At 36.2% G+C, this 22,302-nt stretch overlaps 3 protein-coding genes across 3 annotated transcripts; 1 reads left to right on the top strand and 2 right to left on the bottom strand.

The window, feature by feature from the left end:
• The first annotated feature begins 3,456 nt into the window (after positions 1–3,456).
• Positions 3,457–4,859, top strand: LOC109244891 (probable BOI-related E3 ubiquitin-protein ligase 2). The gene is made up of 4 exons (XM_019412051.1): positions 3,457–3,477; positions 3,575–3,630; positions 3,728–4,002; positions 4,106–4,859. The coding sequence occupies exons 2-4, from the start codon at positions 3,612–3,614 to the stop codon at positions 4,625–4,627; spliced, it is 816 nt and encodes a 271-aa protein (XP_019267596.1). The 5' UTR covers positions 3,457–3,477; positions 3,575–3,611; the 3' UTR covers positions 4,628–4,859.
• A 461-nt stretch (positions 4,860–5,320) lies between these two features.
• On the bottom strand, positions 5,321–7,869 carry LOC109244890 (putative pterin-4-alpha-carbinolamine dehydratase). Its single transcript, XM_019412050.1, has 3 exons — positions 7,400–7,869; positions 6,271–6,466; positions 5,321–5,606 (listed from the first exon to the last, which is right to left on the bottom strand). Exons 1-3 carry the CDS (start codon positions 7,745–7,747, stop codon positions 5,515–5,517), a joined length of 636 nt encoding a protein of 211 aa, XP_019267595.1. The 5' UTR covers positions 7,748–7,869; the 3' UTR covers positions 5,321–5,514.
• Positions 7,870–9,910: 2,041 nt separating this feature from the next.
• On the bottom strand, positions 9,911–14,140 carry LOC109244889 (metacaspase-1-like). The gene is made up of 5 exons (XM_019412049.1): positions 13,518–14,140; positions 11,231–11,561; positions 10,903–11,023; positions 10,596–10,802; positions 9,911–10,262 (listed from the first exon to the last, which is right to left on the bottom strand). The coding sequence occupies exons 1-5, from the start codon at positions 13,897–13,899 to the stop codon at positions 10,203–10,205; spliced, it is 1,101 nt and encodes a 366-aa protein (XP_019267594.1). The 5' UTR covers positions 13,900–14,140; the 3' UTR covers positions 9,911–10,202.
• Between the last annotated feature and the right edge of the window lie 8,162 nt (positions 14,141–22,302).

Below are 22,302 nucleotides of genomic sequence, written 5' to 3'. Positions count from 1 at the left end.
CTTTGTTTATCCTTAAAATGGATAACAATTAAATTCGTATGCGGTTTAAATGATATGTGGTTTAAATAACATAAATGATCAAAGAACAGTAAATAATGAAATTGAAATGAGATAAAACGATCAACCCAATGGCCATCAGGCTTAAATGCTGACTGTCAGTTTCAATCGAGTCCTCGAGATAGAGCCCAGATCCAGCTAAATGATGAATAATTGAAGAACACTCAGAACAATTGCCGTGAGTCAAAATAAATTCTATTGCCTTGATATGCGTGCAAAACAGTGTCAAAAAATGCAGAGGTCCTCCTTTTTATATGGTAGAGGAGTTTTAACCCTAATACAAGTCTAAATAAGGTAAAAATCTTTTCCTTCCTTCTTTTCCACGAAAATATGATCAGCACCCAATACCGAGCGTGATTCACGCCGCATATCCGGTTGATGGCGGATATTTCGGCTCCTCGTTTGCCTTCTCTAACCGTCTTTCCTTTACCCTCGATTCTTCATCTCACTCGAGCTCGATTCTTTTCGGGTTCGACCATGCTCGAGACCTGTTTGTATCGTTTGTCCTTTCTCGATTCCGATCTATGGGTACCTTCGGTCTCACTCGAGCCAATAGCAAATAAAGTCGATCCTTATTCCACAACGGGAAACAGTAATATTAATTTTTTCGAAGAACACAAAAATGAGTGGCGATCTTCATATGGTTTCGCTTCAAATATTAGGAAATTAGTTCAAAAATATATTATCAAAATAGAAACGAAGGATAATTTATTAACTAATGAAGTATTTACTTAGGTATTACAATTAATTAGGAAAACAATTAAAAAAAAAATTACATGGAACAGGTCTATATTGCCCTAGATATATTTCCCTATGACAAGGCAAATATACGGACCAATGATTATGACGAGCGCGCAATACATGCAGCACCCAAATGACTGAGTAATTTAACTTCATATTAATTGTCTATATTTACATGGTTGGATGATATGGACTCATATGTAACACACCCTTGTTTTCAATGTATTCAGTAAAAATATTTTTCTTGGAAATAGATAAATTCCAAAGCCATTTCGCTAGTGAATATATAGTCTTAATGTTACACGAAATTGCTGAATTATACTTGGCATTACTAGAATATTAGAGTTCTTCAAATTACAACGAAAATAATTAGTTCTACCAGCCTTCTTCCAAACCAATGCTGGTTCTACAGCAAATATAAGTCAGAAGCGTGTTAACAGATATAATAAAAAGGGGAGCAAACAATAGTTAAAAGACCATATGGATTCTTTAAAATTTGGTATTTCATTTTAATACGATTTGATCGACAATTGTAATTCTAAAATTGAACATCTTAAATCTGCTCGGAATAATATGTTTGATTTTTTCATAAAACCAAAGGGAAAAAAAAGGTTCTAGTCTGCACATTAGCTGATTGAAGAGAACTGCATTATTTCCTCTAAGGCCTTATTGTTTGGTATATTTGAGCTACCAATTTTTTTTTAATATAAATTGATGATAGGCTATAATTACGTATTTTAGTCGATTATTACACTCTAATTTACTGCACTTTAGTTGAGTTTGCGCTTTAATCGCTAGTGTTTTGCACTAATTGTGTGTTTTATGCCTTGTAGGTGTGATTCCGAGCTATATAGATGTTATGCAATGAATTTAAGTGATTTTAAGCTTTGAAGTCTGAGTAAAAGTTCAAGGAATTAAGTCGGGATCGTGTTTGGGGGTCAACGGATGATAGTTAGAGCGAACGAAGACTCCAGTAGGCAGATTGCGCACTGTCTAGTAAAATAGACATAACTTTTCGCTAAGAACTCCATTTTGGTCTACAATATATGGTTGGAAAGCTAACTCAAAGGGCTACAAATTTCATGTTTTACGTTTTTCCAAATTCGGAACGGAACAGGGTGAAAAATGCCCAGATGCGCGACCGCGCTAGTTTTAGCGCGCCCAGAAACAGAAAGTCAGCCAACTAGCGCGCCCAAATGCGCGGTCAAATGCGCTGCAGCGCTAGTTAAGCCCGGGAAAAGTGTCCTTTTTCACATTGGAGAAGGTATAATTGTTTGGGCCCAACCCTACTTGGTATATATACATAGGAGAACGTTTTTGAGAGAAATTTTTGACGAAGGAAAAGCACAGAGCCGCCGTGGAGGCCGGGTTTCATCTTTTCTTCCACCAACTTAGTAATTTTTATGTTTCTTTGTATGATTTGTTGTTTTGCTACCATGTCTATGTGGAGCTAAACTTCACGTTCTAGGGTTGTGGTTCTTTCATGACTATTGTTATTCGGATATTGATTTTGATTTCTTAGTTTATCATATTGGTTTATTTATTCAATCCTGCGCTTAATTATTTAATTGCTTGATCACCAATTAAATACTATCTACTAATCTAGAGTTGAACTCGAAAGTGGGAATTCTAGATTGCATATAGGATCGAGTAGAGCAAGTTCTTGAACCTGGGCCTCGGGGAACGGATTCGCGGTTAGGATAGACATATACCTAATTGCCTTGCTTGGTTGATTTACAGGAATTATAAATGCGTTCTTGTTGATTCTAATTCCATAGACATATAGGCGTTAGGTTAGCTTGAATAGGCGAGTAAGAACTCGACAGATTCTTATGAGCAATATTAACCCTGTCAACCAATAAACTCGATAAATTAGTTAGTCAATTCAATTGAAGAATACAATAGGAATGTTAGATAGCCCATAACCCTAGATCGTTTTTATTACATTGATATCATAAAAATCTGTTCTTTCTCTGTCCAAAGTTCATTATTTGTTTTTATTTATTTTAATTAGTTTAGAATCAAATATTTCTAGGTTTAATTCTTGTTTAGATAATTAGGATAGTCTAATTTAGTTAATAGTTAATCACAAGTCCTCGTGGGATCGACATCCGACTTTTAGTCACTTTATTACTTGACGACCGCGTATACTTGCGTGTGCGTTTGGCCGCAACATAAATGCTACCTAGGAAATTAACATGGAAAAAAAGATTTTTTTTTTTAAAGTTGTGTTAAGTGTAATTTTTGGGCTGCCTAGGAAAATAACATAAAAGAAAATGATGGAAAAATAACATTGTATAGCCGCTATAAAAATAAAAACCGAAAAATGTATAAAATTTATATATATATACATTCGATATGTCATATATAAATTTTATACACTTTGTCGGCTACCAAATATAAATAATTTAAATGATAATACCCTGAAATTTTATTGTTCAAAAAAAAAAAAAAAAAGCAGCAGGTGTTGTTTCAGATAATTAGATAAACGAACAAGGAAAAAAGAAAGCCCTGTTTCGGAAAAGGGATCATACCGATTGACAGTAGCAGTTGTCGTCATTAGACATGTTAAACCATCGTTGCTCTTGGCGAAGAGTTGCCACCTTTTCATTTCATTCTCTTTAAATATCAATTCCCCTATGGCTGTTTCTCCTCATCGCCATTCTTCTCCATCTTCAGGTTCAAATTCTAACCATTTCTTTAATTTATTCTTTCTTCCAATATTAATGGTCTCGTCCATGCAAATCTCACTTAATTTTCTTCTTTTATTGTGCAGAATTATCACAGCGCATCCGCCAGAGAAAACTGCAAGAATGCCTCCCAAGCACGGATGTTAGTTCTCCCCCCTTTCACATTCTAAACTCTTCTTCTTTAATTTGTCCTGAAAAAAATATTGTCATTTTTTGTTTTTGGAATTTGGTGCATGCAGCGGCTCCTTATTCGGATGCAAGGAATTCAAAGAGAAAGATGAAAGAAGTGATGGTGGATCCAACTCCGAATTTGTTTCCTGTCCCCATTGCTGCGCCTAACCAACCACTTCCTTCCCAATTCACTTCCCAGCCTTCTGAACCCGACAATTTGGACAGGTTTTTGACTAGGCCTTTTACGTCCTACACTGCTTTATTAACTGAAGCAGAAGAAGATTATGGCCCGGCTAGTCTCCGTCGCGTGCAGGACCAAATCGAACAGACAACCAAAGCCCACGTACGTCTATTCATTATTTGTGTTTTCCACATGCATGATTATTTATATAGTTCCTCTATTCACGTACATAATTCGTCTAAATTATAACTTTAATTTAATGCAGGCTGACCAAGTGAGGAAAATGTTGTTTGATGTTTGGATGCGGCACTACAAGAACATAATGAACAGCGCGTACGAGGAGGCAAGCACAAAACTGAAGGAGAAAGAGGAGGAACTAAGGCAAGCGAAGATGAGGATAGCCGAACTGGACGCGGTCGTCGGTCAACTGACCTACCAGGGACAGTTTCTACAGAACAGAGTTCGAACCTTGGAGAATCAGAATGCTGGAATGAGAGCAGCTTTCCAAGATGCTACTTTACGTGGTGCTTTCAATGTTGGTGCAGGCGCCAGGCTCAGCGGCCCTGAGGCGCCGTTGCAAGAGGACGCTGAGTCCTCTTTTGTTGATCCACATAGAGCTGAACCAGGGAAAATTGGGCCATGTAAGGCCTGTGACAAAGAAGATGCAAAGATGATGATATGGCCATGTCGCCATGTTTGTCTCTGCGCAAAATGTGCTGCTGCTGCGAGTGCCTGCCCTATTTGTAGCGTTCCCAAGTTTAATAGCTTCGAAATCATAATCCCTTAAGTGGCCTTAATATGGTCTCATCCCTCCGCTTTCCTATCAAGGAGTTAGAATAAAACGAGAAACAGCCTACTCTTATTTGCTTAATTAAGACTTATATTTATTTGGGTTTGTAATAATGTTTACTCCATTTGCTACTGCTGTTGTTGGAGGTTTAAAGATTCTATTTTGCTTAATTATTGGATGAATGTACTAAATATATTTTATGGATTAATGTTATTGGTTCAGAGTTTGATTTTTTTTTTAATGGTGGACCATTACTTCTATGTTAATTACTTGATTCCATTTTATTTACTTTACCATTACAAAAAGATTCTGATGCACTTCATTTTTTAAAGAGTAATAAAAGTCATTGCTAGAAAATCATTGCCATTGCTGCTTAGCCAATTTTTTTTTTTTTTAAAATTCAAACTTCAAAGGTTTTTTTTTTCAAACTTAAAAGAGGTTTTTTTTTTAAAACAAAAGTTTATTTCCTTAAGCCAGTCACATGTTAAATTTGAAGTTTAAACTTGATTATAAATGGAATAGATTATGAAATTGACTTTTCGAAATTTAATCTAATTAAAAAAAAAATAGGTCTCAAATTACTTTTTTCATAATTAAATGAAATAGGGCAGATAAATGTCGAATTAGTTTCTGTTGTAGGAAAGTAAACACTATTTTGGGACAACTTAATATTAAAAGTAGGACTGTTACTTGTTTAGAATGAATCACGACATATATTATTTTATTGCTTCTGAATGTTAATACAAAATCATTGCGATAATCCTTGCCATTTGCTTAAGACAAGGTTTTACCACCATCACTATCTGTTTTATAGGTCCAATTCGAAAAAACAAGCGAATATAATTGTGGAAGCCGGATTTGGTGCAAAATGCAAAGCTATCTGATTATGCCCAAACTCTTTTTCTTGGGACAAGGTCCGATGTCTTTATCTGATCTATTTTAGCAGCTACAATGAAATCGTTTATGCTCAAACCTCCTGCAATAAGAGTACACCACTATGATCATCAAATATTCTGATACAAGTACAAGAGACAACATTCTTTAAGTATGAAGGGGGAATCAGATGTTAAATATTTCCAGGAGGAATTATTATAGCGCGCAAAATTTATAGAAAACCACATTGTATCGGCATGTGATAAAGGTAGGAAGCAGAGCATGTCTGGTTATAGACATTAATAGATTAAAGAATTTCCCAAATATTTGACATTTGGGAAAGTATCATTTCAAAATTCCACGCTTGGATTCAGATCCTGTTAAGGCGAATGATCCAACTTTCAAAAGATCTGACTGATCACAACCACACAACCACTACTGTTCTCTGTAAGTTTTTTGCCATTTCCCAGTGTTATCTTCTACTAGTGCATTTTTAAAGCAATAACATTCCTCTGGTAAACCACCTACGCTAAGGTTTCTATTGAAACGGCATGCTTATATCTGTTTCATAAGGAGGCTTTTCATTTTCATGCCTAGATGGAGCAAGTTTGGCAAGAATCCTAATTTTGGTAAGTTTTCTTACCCTTTTCTGCTGCAAGTTCTTAATGACATCACTTAAAACACCCTATTAGATGATTTTGTGAACAATGCCAGGGATGACAAAAGAAGGGGATGGAGGAGAGGAGCGACTGAAAAAGTGTACTCACCGATGGAAGCAGTCCATAGCTCAGCACGAACTTGATTGGACTGCTCTAAGTGAAGAAGTGTGGGGACGTGCCCAGTGCCTTCCACCACCTTGCCTATTCTATTGATAAGTTCAACCCCACATTCGAAGTCTCTTAATTTCCACGTACATTGTAGCTTGAGCACCCCACCTTCATGTGCCAGTCTCCATCCAACAACCTGAAGAACAGATTGTGCGTTAAAACGTGAATGCTTTTTGTTTATCCATTATACAATGTATGTTTATCCAATATAACCTAATAAAGATCTTAGGTTTTACTTATTAAACCACAGTTCTCACCAATACAACCAGGTTTACATGACTTAATTCATTCAAGTCAATGCTAGTACTTTATTCAACCAATCATCAACAGCCATTGATCTATTAGTACCTTCTGAAATTCCTGCTGTCCGGTGTAGGTCTTTTCAAAGTGTTTTCTGTTAGAAGAGAAATGGTGAAGCTAGGGGCCTAGCTTCTCACATTCTAAATTTTTTAAAAAAAAATTTGAATTACCTAGGAGAAATGTACCCTGGTCCCATCTAACAACAACAACCCAGTAAAATCCCACTAGTGGGGTCTGGGGAGGGTAGTGTGTACGCAGACCTTACCCCTCTTCTCAAGAATCGTTATTAAATTCTAGCCCTCTTGGCCTCTTCCAATCTAGGTTCTGAAACAAGAAGAGATATTTAGGCTCACAGTCCGCTCTCTCAATTGATACTAGTACGTCAACAAAAAGATACTCCATCGTTTCAATTTATATGACACGCTTTTCTATTTAAAATGTTCTACATGTTTTCCAGCAATATTTTATTCTTCCATAACATTCAGCAATTCAAATTCATATAAGCAGTCAAATTTTAAAGATCGTTTACTGCCAAATTAAATTTCCAACCACAACTTTCAAAATATTTTTTCCACCATCACAAATGCAGTAGACTAGTAATACATGTCTAATCAAACAAATAAAATGGGAGAAGTAGTAGTATTAGTAATATTTATTCTATCTGGACAACATTTTCTTATCCAAGCAACAAATGAGCTTCAGATAAATCAGAATTTCCAAAGCAAGCAAAGAACATGGAGGGGTATACTGGGTAATTCATATAGCTAACCTTGAATAGGAGCTGGCGAGCTTCATACTCCGAGAGAGGAGTTTGACCAGGCGAGATAACAGTGCACTCTTGCTGAGCAAGGGACAGAGCAGAAGCAGTTGGGATGAGAATTTTGTGCTCCGTATCAGTATTACCCAAAACTTTTTCACCAAATTTACTCTCTATTTCAGCTGGGAACGGATCTCTCGCCCCAAAATCGCCCAATAGGTCTCCCCCATTGCAACGAATTCTGGTGCAAATTTGAGATTGGGTAGTCTGGAGACTGGGGGTAAAAAATTTAGCGTTTTGAATTTTCTGAGCAGAGACTGAAATTGGTGGAGGGAAACAAAAATGAGTTGCAGTAGCCATGAGAAAGAAAAGTTCACTGCTCTGCAATTACTTAGTGTTGCAGAAAGTAGAGGATATGGTGGTGGTATTTTTATCCAAAGGTTGCCAGTCGGTTTGAAAATTAGCATCCGGTTCAGGAGGACTTGAACGGCTTCTCAAATCCAAGAGCCACTCGTTTATCAGTGGGCCTATTGGATAGACCCACCCTTACAATCATGATATCACGCACCGGCAATATAAAGAATAAATTTGTAATATTATAAAGAAAGATTATGATACAGGGTAAGATTACTATATAAAAAAAGTAAGGTAAACGATAAAATAAAATTATTTTAAATAATAAAGGGTGAGATTGAGAGAAAAAGACAAGGTAACACCAAATCGGTCGTTACATAGAGTGGCACATTTTGTCGTTATGTAACGACGGATTTAACAATACAATACAATAAAATATACATAACAATCAAAACAAACATATTTAAAGTAACAATACAATACAATGGGTAACACCCATCCAAACAACCTGTTAGTTTTGCTTTTGAGCCGCTCTGGCTTTCTTGATTAGCTCGTGTGTCCAAATATTGCTTGCTTGGCAAATTGCAGGCCCTAAATTAACAACGTATTTTTTTAATTTTTTTTCCTGTACTAGTATATTTAATTTTGTGGTGGTAGCTTGGTGAAGTATTTTGACAGATAGATTTAAGCAGAAAATATTGATATCAATGTGAGATAAATTTTTATTCTACGTCGTTAATTTAAGCAGTAATGTTTTCTCGCTTTGAGAAAAATGTTGATTTTTTTATAAGATGTATGTATCGCAATTACAGGTTCACTCATGAGACTAGAGTGAGTTCCGTAGTCAACTTCGTCAGCCTATTTTTCATTTTTGCCAATTTAAGAAATTAGAAGTACATGATTATAAGAAGTTAGATAATGCCAAATATATATATATATATAGAGAGAGAGGGGAAAAAGAAGAGAATATGTAGTACGTATTAAGAGAAAAAATTAGAAGAAAGAGGTTGATTTAAAAGTGGCTACCGAAGTCTGAGAAGTTGCTTTTTCTGGAAAGACGCATCCGTTATTTCTTATTATTACTACCGCCAAGGTGAATAAGAAACGACACATATCTTGGCGCGCTATACTGATTAAACCATTCTGCTTTAATGATGGAGACGCCCCCTGTAACACCATTCAAGTTTTTGGCCAATTTACAGTTCTCTATACAATTAATTACATAACCTCCATCGATTTTCACACTTGTGTTCCTTTTCCAGACATACATAAATTCAAGCCCCGATTGATTCCACTCCTAATTCCATTTTAACCCCTGATGATAAGGATCAAGAACACAATTACACCATTCAAAAGCAATATGGTGACAATAACAATGGCAAAAGAGACATCATTCTAACGAGGTTGAGAAGTGGAGTTTAGTCTCCTGTGAACTATTCTCCTCGATCAGCAGTTATGGGGTGCATGTTCCAAGGCGCGCTTTGGTTTCGAGGAACAGAAAAAGGAGATTTAATTTGTTGGAAAGAGTTCTTGAACATCAACGGCGTGGTTTTAATTCCAGTCAAGCCCTCCTACTCTTTCTTTGTGATGGCAATTATATTGCCAACTTGGAGTAAAGTCAAGCATTCTTCATTTGGAGAAACGAGCAAGAGATTGAGTAAGAAATGGTCTAAGTTCTCCCGTGGTCAAAAGAAGGTATTTGAACTTCTTCTTGGTAGGTCCTGAAAAATGGGAATCCTAAACTTTCTTTGGGAAAGGATATTTGATTATCTGTTCTATTTTTTCTTTGAGTGTTTTTGTTCATAATTTCTTTGCATTGATAGGTGATTCAAGATATGGCTTCCAAGGATGACTTAAGGTTAAGGTACAGGAGACAGTGCATCTTACTGAGAAACGATGCGAGGAAGTGGCAAGAATCACAAATGATCACAACACCCATGTGAATGCATAAAGAATGCCCAGGAGTATACGAGATTACTTATTTATCTCCTCTTCAGCTGTAATTCTACTGTTGACGTCCGCATAGTTCATTTACTTTGGCAAACTTTGTTTTAAATATGTTCGCCCTCGTAAATTATTTGAAGTTAATACTTATGCTTTTATTCAATGGTCTGTTGATATCCTGGGGAAAGCTAGGGATGAAGAATGTGAAACTGGGAAAGCACACAGATATTGATCTATACTCCAGCAGTATAGATGAAATGCCAACTACACAATCACAAGTTTTACATGAATATAACTTGTATAAATTGAAGAACTTTAGAATCTTAATACTCCAATGCAGATGAAATTCCTACTACGATAATCAGACTTTTACATGATTAACTTGTTTGAAAATGAATTTCAGAATCTTAATACACTACAAGTGCCTTCTTAATAACTGACAACTGTACAGGAACTCTACACCCAAAATAATATGAAAAGTTGAGACCTCGGTTGTTAGTGTTTGCTTGATAAGATGCTATAATGAAAATGGCTTGGTGTAAACATCAAATGGCTCATTGGCTGTCAACTGTGGCTCCTGCAACCAAAGAGGACAACGACACGTTTGACATTCAAATATTGATTCCATATAACTAGACACTTATGTTTCAATGTTTATGATTGGACTGGTACTGATGAGAACAAAGAAAAGAGTACCTTCCATTTGAAGAAGAAAAAAAAAGAACTTTTCTTGAGAAGAAAAAAATGGGTAAAAGCTATCAATCATGCAATTCTATGTACCATAGGCAATTGGTTACAAATGAACCTATTCCACATCCAGTCCTAAAATTCTTCTTAAAATTTTTTACCTAGAATTATGATTTAAACATTTAAATTAAGCAAACAAACATATTCTTTTAGCAAAATATACCTGTCTCATTCCAGTACCAACACTTCCTCCAGTAATCAGCATTATCAGAAGAGATGTGACAATGCCACCCTCTATACCATGATCAAAACTGCGAATGGAAGATCTCATTGCATTTAGAATAGCCCCATATGTAGTTCCTTGTCCGTGCTCAATTGCTTGGATGAAGGAAAAGGTCATTGCACCAGTTGAAGTGACCTTGGACAAACTCTGTCATCAATCAAAAGGTCATTCAATTGTCTCCCATTACATTGAATCAATTAACGTCCATATCCAGAATTCAGAACTTAAGAGGATAAAGGAATTTTACATCTGTATCAGCTGAGGTTTGATCATCATCACAGCCACTGAAGGATATAACTTCTCCACCACTTGTTCCTTTCCATGCTCCTGATCGAGGACGATGATCTTCCCATACATATCGTCCAGTTCTATATTCAAAAGGAATCAAATATGAGATATAGATATTTCTGGAAAGGTTTTAGACTAGAGCCATCCATTATAGTCTAGTTTTAGCACCTATGGCTATTAGACATTTGTGCATTGAACAGAAACAATATCTATTCTATTCTCATCCTCCTAACACCTAGCCTATTATACAATTTCGCATTAAGTTGAAAAAGTACAGTGTTACAGACCTGTCCATCCTACAAAGAAACGGTAGATCTAGCATAGTACCACTGTGACAAGCATCTATAATAGCATGAAGCTTAGCGTCACGTGGAAGAGGCTTAACAAGTGTTGCATTAATTTCATCATCAACAATCATTCCCTGAGTTTCAAAATCCAAAGGGCAAAGTGTTTCGTCAAACCCATCAACTTCATCTCCAGTGTAGTTCCTTTGTTGTGAACCATGACCTGAATAATGAAACACCAGAGAATCCCCTGCTTGACATCCTTGCACAAGCCAGTACATTGCCATTCTTATATTATGTTTAGTTGGAATTCTGTATGGATCCCTCTCTTCTTCTGAAAGTATACTTCCGTAGGAAAATGGAGATTCGTAGTTAGGATTAGTTATAGTGAGCTTCTCCAGACTGATATATTATATAATATGAGAACTTGCAATTTTTGGGATCACAATAAATGAGGAAAATTTTAATAGCCTTTATGAATTGGATTATTACCAAGACACCAAACATGAGAAACACATAACAGAATACTAACAGCAATTTTTGTGAGCACAAAGTAACACAGTCCTCTACAAGAATGCACGAAGTCATGATTTTAAAACATGGCTCTAGACATGAGACTTCTATGTCAAGGCCGTTCTCTATATACCAGAGAACTTCTAACCTATATGTTCCATTGATTAGTCTGGAGTCTGGACCTAACCTCAAGCTTCAACATGGAATTAAATCCTCAAACAATACATTCTGATTTGTGTCAATTTTAGGTTCTTTTTTTTTTTTTTTGTTTTTACTGTTCTGGGGAAGCTTGCACGCTGCTTTCAGATGGTTAAGTCATGACGCTAAGTAGCAAATGTTAATAAGGTTATTTTAACATTGATGATTGAGTTATGCATAGTAGTTAAGGATATGAGACATCAGCTGCTTGTTCCAGCATTGACATCTCACTTCCAGGCATTACATCAGCACACTCTTTGGGAGAAAGCTGTGATTGTCACATAAAGGTGTGAAGTAAAAAATAAAGGGCTTTAAGTACATCTCTTTTTATTAAATGTTGTTCCCTCTGTCTCCTCATGGTATTCTCTCTGTCTCCTCTTATGTAATACAATTGACTAAACACAGTTTTAGAAGTTAATCTGACTTATCTATTGCTAAATTGTAGCTAAAGGTTAGTTGATAGAGAAAATGCCACATTATTGTTTAATACAATTTGTTAAACAAGTTTAATTTCTTGGAAACTAGTGAAGGTTGCAATTTTTTTGAAGTATTTTGCAACTTCCCAAAAAGGAAAGATAGTTACTACAGTAGTACATTAATTGAGACAGAGGAATAAATAGGACAAACGTTAAAAGAATTCTATTGTGCCTTAGACATACAGCACAAACCTAGGAGTAAAAAGGGCAGCCCGGTGCACTAAGCTCCCGCTATGCACGGGGTCCAGGGAAGGGTCGGACCACAAGGGTCTATTGTACGCAACCTTACTCTACATTTCTGCAAGAGGCTGTTTCCACGGCTGGTGAGAAATAAAATACAGACATTACTGGTCTTCTAAAACAACAAAATCTCTAACTATTAAACTAGTTTATGCTGAATAGTGGCAACTGGCAACTCAAGAATTTGGTTAGTAATAGCACAGTGGAAATATTCGTCTACTTATGTAGTAAGAGATACATAAAGAACCTAACTAGGCAGAATTGACAATGAAGCACTGCTTTACGAAAAGTTCACATGAGAAGAACTAAGTGAAAAGGTTACACAAAAAGTGGTCGTTCTTTCCTGTAAATGAAGTGTTAAAAAAATACTTTTCCGTTAGTCAGTTCTGAGCACCTGCTCTTACTTTTCTGGAGATCAACAGTATCAGTTGGTTATGAGATTTATAAAATATTCTAGTTGTACAAAATAACTAATCGAGAACCTAAAATGCTTGTTTGGACCCTCCATTCTTAGTAAAAATTTGTAACGAAAGGTAAAGTATTTATTCATTGATATTCTTTCAATTGCTAGTTTGTTTCCCCCCTGAACTCCAAAATAGAGTATTGGTTATTAACCCCTGTTTTGGAAATTCAATTAATAAGCTCAAATTTTTTGTATATCATGAAGTGATTAATGTAATTGCCTTAAAAAAATTGGGACACACAGTATTCAGAAATAGTCAAACTTACCTCAGAACAAGTCAAAATCAAGTGAATCAAGTAATCCAGGATGAGGAAGCAGTAATATATATCAACAAGAAATGTACAATGCAGTCAGATAGATCAATCTGGAATAGAAGTAAGATGAAAATAAAGAATTTTACCAGTAAGCATGAGAATGGAGTCTTGAGGAAATTTGAACCGATTAGTCAGCAAGTGCCTCATACATTTAGCATCATTGATGCAGCCTTTCAGTTCATTCCGTGTATTCTTATACGAAATTCCGACAATCACAGCTCTCTTGCGGCCGCCGTGTGACGACGACGACGGGGTTTGACTAGAAGTTGAGTGGTAACTATAAGGAGATGGGGCAGGGGATGGAGGATAGTAGTGGTTGCTATAGGCGGAAGCTGGTGGTGGTGGTGGCGGGGCAGTGCGAGGATCGGCGATGAGGGTAATGGCTCGGCAGATTGCGCAGCGAATGGATTTTGCCCCCGGTGGCAATTGTAAAGGTGTGTGGCAATTGGAACAGTTAACAAGCATCATTATTTTTAATTAGAAAAGCCACAAACCATGAAATTTTGATATACAGAAATACTGAAAATGGTGATCTCTTTATATACTCCTATGGCTGTAAATTTATTTTCTGGGGGTGTAGTGGTAGTGGCTAGGTGGGCGAAAGCAAAGGTGTGAATTTATAGAGAAAATAGGAGAAGTGGGAGATGGTAGGAAGGAGAAGGGAGGAGACGAAGGCTCGCGGTTGACTTTTATTCAGACTTTCTGTTTTTTTTTTTTTTTTTCTTCATGCTGAACTTGGGTTTGTAGTTCTATAATTTAGATTATTAATTTGATAAAATATCATGGTATAGCCAGTTTTCACACTGGTCAATGAAAAATAGCCAGCGTTTATCAAGTCAATGAAAAATAGCCACTACTTTGCTGCAACAGGGACCGGTCCAGTATAATATACGGGAGTTCTGGTGCATTTGTGTACGAACTCCAGCATATTATGCTGGACCGGTATACTTTGCTAACTCCTGTAAAATTTGCGGGAGACTGGAGCACCAGTGCTCCAAACTCCAGTATATTATACTGGACAATTATACTTGCTGGAACTCCCGTAAAATTTGCGGGAGTTCCAGCATAATTATGCTTGAACTCCCGTAAAATTTGCGGGAGTTCCAGCATAGTTATCCTGGAACTCCCGTAAAATTTATGGGAGTTCAAGCATACTTATGCTGGAACTCCCGTAAAATTTGCGGGCGTATTTTTCCGGATTTTGAACAGTGTTTTCGCTCAGATTTAAAGTGGCTAAATTTCGATGACTTTTGAAACTTGGCTATTTTTCAACGACCAGTGATAAATCTGGCTATTTTTGAATTTCTCCCTATTAATTTTGTAATTACGTAAGTTTATAATTGCATTCCTTAAATGAAAATCTTAGTTACTTTTGACCAAAATTTCATGAATGCTTTTTTGTGTTATACTAACTAGTGTTTGGATACATGCCTTGCGCGTATTTTTTAATAAGTAAATTTCTTTTATTAAAATTATATATATATTCTATTAAAATGTTTTTGCTTGTTTGTTTTCTTACGAAAAAAGTGTTTATGAATGTTTCCATCATGTTACAATCGGAACCGTCAATCATTAGCATTTTGTTCAAAATTATGAAAGAATACAAATTATATTTCATAAAAAGAAAATTACTTTTTATATTAGATTGCAGTTCCGAAAACATATATACATTCCAAATGAGTACCACACAAGTATCTCAAATATTTGTAAAATAAACATTATTTTTGAAATTTCGGATATCATTAAATCAAACATTTCTTAAATTTTATTTGATTGAGATTACAAATTGGGGCGTTTTCGTATATATACGAGATTTTAAATTTATTTACTCAGTTTTATCTAAGTTTTCATATTTACAGAAAGTAACTAAAGTTTTTTCAAAAACCATATATATCTGGTCAAAATCTACAATTATAAACATTTTTGTACCAAAAACTATAATTTATATACAACTTGTATACACTTATGTAAGTTGTAGATATTTTGCATACCGTTTCTACACCCGACATACAAAATATATACAATTTGTTTATGTCTTCTTTTTCAAGTTTTAATGTGAAATTTCAACCAAAACCACCTCAATCTTCACCAAATTCTCTCAAAATTGAGATATAAACTCCAGAGGATATTTCCAATCATTTCAACAAGGCCCAATCCAAACAATTTTTTTTTTGCAAATTCGATTTTCGAATTCAAAGCTTCTAAGCTTTGTAATGGATTAACATAGTTTTCAATTCAATCTACTCGCTTCTGATTAATACTATTTTGTTTATTGATTCCAAAAAGCTAAAAGAAATTAATGGTCTTTCTGTAACGACCCGATCGGTCGTTTTGAGCATTTGCACTTCGCTCCGTAGTTTGGGGGCACGAGTAGCTCCGTATGATGTATTAGGACTTGTATGCAAAATTTGAGTTCATTCCGAGTTGATTTTATATGTTTCGGCGTGAGTTTTTGGAAGTCGAAAGTTTGAAAGTTCATTAAGTTTGATTTGAGGTGTGTTTCGTCGTTTCGATATTTTATGTGTGTTTTGAGGCATCGAGTAGGTCCGTACTATGATATGGAACTTGTTGGTATGTTTCGACGGGGTCCCGAAGGGCTTAGGTGAGTTTCAGATAGGTTTGAGTTGTGTTGAACTCGTTTTTCTTATGTTTCGACGTCGTTTCTTCAAGCATAAATGCTACCACATTGAACAAATCAGCTTCGATTTCTGTTTTGATTGAAGCATTAGATCCGTACCGTAATTACGGAGCCATAACAAAAAGAATTGTCAAATTTGGACATCGTATGAGGATTTTATGGTCAATTATTGGGTAGCCAGATTTTTCTGATTAATTACGAAATTGCCACTGACTGCGTATTTAAAAATTTGTACTATTTCCAAATATTGAAACCAACATATCTCCTTCAATATAAGGTCAAATGGAGTGATTCAAGAGCCTAACTTGAATATAGTTTCACAAGGAATCCATTGGAGGCATCAAAAGTGAGTTTCAAGATTTTTTGGCACAAGAAACGAGGCAGAACATTGTTAAAACGAGGGTTTTGTTTATTTAACATATTTTGAGTAGGGGAGCTCGGAATTGGGCAATTTTCAAGGCGATTTTCAGCATATGAATTGGGGTAAGTGTTCTCTACTCGATTTTAGTTATATTTCATGAATCTATCTTCGATTTTAGCTTTTGGTTGATAAATTTTAAAGAAGAAATTGAGGGTTTTGGCCTAAAGTTTCATAATATGAATTTTTGAGTTTTGAACAGCGATTCGGAGTCGGATTTGAGTGAAACTAGTATGGTTGAACTCGTAATTGAATGGGTTGATGGATTTTGTGAGTTTTGACGGGTTCCAAGGTGCGGGCCCGATTGGGCTTTTTGGCCGATCTTGGGCTTTTGATTAAAGATTCGACCTTTTTCGATTGGGATTGGTTCCTTTAGCATTGTTTGAATATTTGAGTTATTTTTGATTAGTTTCGAGCCGTTCGAAGGTCGGAACGCGCGTGATGGCGTTCTTGAAGCATCACTTGGCTTGTTCGGTGTCGGAATTGGCTTGTTTAAGATAAGTAACTCTTCTAAACTTAGTGCTGAGGGTATGAAACCCCGAATTATGTGTTATGTGATTGGTGTTGAGGTGACGCACTTGCTAGGTGACAGGCGTGTGGGCGTGCACCCTGTGAATCATGACTCTATTGTTTCCAAGGCACTGTTTAGTGGCCCACTTTGTTGATATTTGTGTTTTTCACCATGTGATAAAGTAAATGAGATGTACATCATGCTAGGTATCATGTTTACGCTTTATGCTAATATTGCTGAGATCCATAGTGGTTGTTTCTTGATGTCATCTCATTGATTTTATTGATATTTCGTACTCAGTCGTATTCATGCATTCATATCATATCTCAGTATCAGTTGTTACTTATTGATACATCATATCATTGTTCCTGGTCAGTTTTCATGACATTGTAAGCCCGTGGGTGAGACTGGAGAGTGATGACTGAGTGAGGCCGAGAGCCTGATTATGAGTGACAGTTATGGGATCGGGCTGCACGCCGCAACTGTTATATTGATGATTATGATAACTCTTGGGCTGTAGGAGTCCCTCCAGAGTCTGTAACGCACCCCCAGTGAGCGCAGATGATATTATTGAGGGATGGATTTCCCTGGACATGGATTTGTCCGAAGTATTGATATATGGAGATTGATTTCTCCACAGGGATGGATTTCCCTTTTTCCTCGGTACCCAGTGACGTATAGTCATTGTTGAGTATGTTCCGGGATGGATTTCCCTAGGCCGCATGGGCCATATACGGTACCGGATGGTTGAGCATTTATGTATTATTGAGGGATGGATTTCCCTGGGCATGGATTTGTCCGAAGTACTTGATACCTGGAGATGGATTTCTCCACAGGGTTGGATTACCCTTTATCCTCGGTACTGGGCGACTTATAGTCAATGTTGTATATGTTTCGCGATAGGTTTCCCTGGTCCGTATGGGCCATATACAGTACCGAGTGGTTGAGTGGGATGCCGCGAGGTTGATTACTCTGAGAATGTGACTTCATGATTCATCTCTGAGATACATGGCATTGGCATGCATATATGGCATACATGCATAGAGACGCATTTTTCTCATGTGGTACGGTATCACCTCATTCATGACTTTTTATACACATTGATATGTGGGCATAGAGTGGTATTTCATACTTGTTATTTGGAAAGAAAATGAAAAATCATATTTACTGTTGAAAGGATTTTTGGAAAAGTTGCAGTTTTCAAACTTACTCATATTTTTTGACGATTTCGGTAAAGGGATTTCATTGGTATACTTGAAAAGTGGAACGATTTTCGGAAAACTATGAAAAGGCTGAGCACTTTATCTCTGAGCTATTTCTTTATTTATTTGCTTTACATTGTTATGAACTACTATTTGTTGATACCCAATTTTTTCATGTATATTTTTATATGCAAAATATCTTCAAAAAATAGCATATATATGCATATATAAGTATGTCCAAGCATCTTACTATTTTTTCCATAATTTTTTTTAAGGTTTTTAAACTGATTTATTTCCCTTTTTCATCCATAAAAAACCCAATGATTATTTTCAAAATTATTATTTTGGTAATTCATTTATTGAAATTTTATATTCATATTAAAATATGGCTAAGGTATTTTTTACACATTTTTTTACAAATTTATTTTGTATTTTTAAGGATAGAATTGCATAATTGCAATATTAGCCATTTTTAGGTTTAAATTCGTCTCATATTCACAAAAATGAGATTTCATATTTTTAAATGGATAATTATGTATTATAGATAATTTTGGTGCTTTCAATTTATTTTCAGAAATCAATTTACTATTTTTTATAATTTTAAAAGGAAAAATTGGCTATTTAAATAATAGCCCAATTCGTTTCAATTTTAGCCTAAAATCTGACCCCAAATTGGACCCCAATTTCCAGCCCAATTTCAATTAAAACCTGACCCAGGCCCCCATTACCCCTACCCGACCCAAAACCATATTAAATCCTGGCCGTTGATCTAAAAGATCTATGGCCCTCATCCGTTCTTACCATTTTAAGCCAAACGACCCCCCCAAACCCCTCATTTGCCTCACTCGTCTCCATCTCTCTAACCTCTGGTTCTCTCTAGAACCTTCCCCCCTTCCCCTTCTCTCCGATGAGTTCCCTTCATCTTCTCCGGCCACCTTCTGACCTTAATCCATGGTGGTTTCACCACCCACAAAGCCACATATGGCTCCTCACATTTGGTTACTGAATTTTCATGACTTGACCACGAAGAGTTGGGTCCAGACCTCTGTCGATTCAAGTTCCACGACCATCTCCGGCCTTGCTCCGGCAAGCCGTGTCTGTTCGAGCCTGGCCTCAACTCCTCCTGCTTAGATCCAAGCCTTTCTCACCGCTTGGGTTCCTCTGAAAACCCTAGCTTTGAGGTTTTTCTGATCTCTTTAGATCTGTCCCAGATTTATGCTTTCCCTAAGTTTTTAAACAATTTTCTGATATTTTTTCAAAAAAAAAGTTATGCTTTCAAAACCTTTATTTTCCGATCTAGGGTTTTGAGTTATGTTTCTCTGATTTTCTTCTTCTCTTGTGCGTTTTCTACTATGTTTCTCCTACTGTGTTCTTGTTAAATCTCTTCTACCATGTTCTTCTATTATATTGCTCCTACTGTGCTCTTGTTAAGATTTTCCTACCATGTTCTTATTTGTTTCTTCTACCAGTTCTTCTACTGTTGTTTCGTATATTATTTTTCACTTTGTTTCTCATGATTTTCTGTTACTGAAAAGCATGTCGAAGGTCCCAGTTCCTTTCTGAGACCTTTGAACTTGTTTCGACTAGTATCTTTTGCCTTCTTGATTACTCGCCCTCTCATCTTGGCACTCGATTGATGGTAAAACCCTAAAATTTAGGGGTTCATCCGGGTTTGAGAACATTGGCAATGTGATATGTTTGTTCTTCATCTTTAAAGCTGTCTGATTTCAGAAACCCTAACTATTTCGAGGTTCTGAACTTGTTTCTCAACTGAGTCTCGAAATTCTTTGTCTCAACCTCTGTCTCTTTAAGCAATTCTGACTTTCCGCTAAAACTTTTTCTAAGGTCTTTTAGACTGGATCTTTTGTATGCTACTAGATGCTACTTCTCTTCTACATTGCTAACCTATGTGACTACCATGCTCCTATAGTCTATTATCTACTGATTTTGCATTGACACGACATCTTCTTAACATGTTTGTATGCTCTTTATATGCGTTGAACTTCCCCTCTAAAATGGCTTTCAAATTTTGATTAGTTTCAGACTTCCTTCTGTATAGGTTTGATTGATTTCTTTCCTTGTTTGCTGATTTTCCTATGACTCGATTTAAGTTATTTGACTTTCCTTAACTTTTCTGACTTGGTTCATTCATGGACCAGTGATTACAAAATCTCCGATCCTTGATTTACTGGCTATTAATTGATTTCTCTTACCTTATTTATGCAACCGTGTATTTCAAAGCTCTGCCCCTAAAATAAACTTCTATGTATTTACCCCTAATTGCCTACTTTGCACAAAATTCTTGTTTGATTTCTTTCCTTAAATAACTTTTACCGTTTGAATCTGTAAATCCTTATTAAAGGAAGTCTTGTGTGATTGATTCTTAATTGATTTCAGTTCCTTAACTGTTTTCTTACCTTATTTCTGCCTGATTTTCAACACTATAAATGCACGACTCTTACATTAACACACATCACTCATTCATAGTCTTTCTGAACTTACACTTATACACACATAGTATTCTCTCTCTTGTCTGCACTGTGGCCTGTTTACAACTACTGCTTTTCTCTATCTGTTTCTTTGAAACTGGTATGTCCTGATTTAAGCTTAAGCACCACAACATGTGTTTTTATTTACTGCTTTTGTTATCCATATCTACTTATTGTTTCTGCATAGTTCAAACACTCAAGTTAGCATGTTGATTTTCTTCTGCCTGTTTCTATTATGAATCCAAACGCCTGCTGTCACGCCCCGAACCTGGGCCTGGACGTAACACGGCACTCGGTGCCTGACTACATGTGACCGAGCGAACCAACTGGCTCGCTGAATCAACATGTGGTATCATAACATACTGAATGCGGAAGATAAACTAACACATGCTGATATACATGAAAGTCTGGATGATATAAATCAAAGTGCGGAAATACTAATACAATTCTAAAATATATTTGTAGCCAACATGCTTAATATGAAAAGCCTGTGACTGGGTCTAACTGTTACTCTAGTCTATAAAGCCTCTAATGAAGTACTGAAAACACTGACTGTCTGTAAATACTGAAAGACTGTAAAGTAATGATAATGCCCCGAAAGAACTGGGGATCTACCAAACAACTGGTAAGAGAATCCTAGCGACTCTGAATCTTCAACCTGTAAATCATTACCTGCATTATGAGATGCAGGCCCCGGGCAAAAGGGACATCAGTACATTTGAATTGTATACTGGTATGTAAAGCAACTGAAAGAAAGAATTATAAATGCTGAAACTGAAACTAAGCTGATAACTGGTAGCTGAACTGATAACTTGAAAAGATAACTGATAACTGATAATTGAACTGATAATTGAAGAGAATAACTGATATTTGATAACTGAACTGATAACTGAAAAGATAACTAATAACTTGATAATGAACTGAATAAAGGAGTAAGGTTATGAATACTCCCTCTTGTGAATGATGAACAACCTGTTTATCTGAATATTAAACTGCGGCCTCGGGCCCAATTATATATATGTGCACAAGCTGCGGCCTCGGCCCAAGTATACGTATACATAACTGTGACCTCGAGGTCCAAAATGTATAAAGCATAAACTGCGGCCTCAGGCCCAAATACAAGTGTTCAACATTCAGGGATTTAAAATCAGGAACTGAGAATCATACTGCAATATATGATAGTGAAATACTAAATCACATTGAGTTACATGATACTGGAATACTGGATCACACTGAGTTACATAATACTAGAATACTGGATCACACTGAGTTACATTATACTGGAATACTGAATCATACTGAGTCACATAATACTGGAATACTGAATAGGACTAGAATGAGACATGTATTCTTGAACTGGTTATGAACACTGAAACTTCGACTGTTTAGACATGCTGAGTAAGCTATACTGAGACTTAGGGACATCAAGGCCAAGTCTATATTGAATACGAACTGAGCTCACAACGTTCGAAATGAAAGTCATGAACGAGTTATGAAGCTAGAGAATAGAAGTTCTACAACTATTCAAGGAACTATGCTTAACTATATTTCTGAGGCAATTGATACGTCGTAAAAGAAACGTACTGTAGGGAGAATCATTAAAATTCCCAAAC

The sequence above is a fragment of the Nicotiana attenuata genome, unplaced genomic scaffold, assembly GCF_001879085.1.
Source record: "Nicotiana attenuata strain UT unplaced genomic scaffold, NIATTr2, whole genome shotgun sequence".
Classification (NCBI taxonomy): Eukaryota; Viridiplantae; Streptophyta; class Magnoliopsida; order Solanales; family Solanaceae; genus Nicotiana; species Nicotiana attenuata.
The sequence above is the reverse complement of the archived record's forward strand: the minus strand, read 5'-3'. Positions and strand labels throughout refer to the sequence as shown.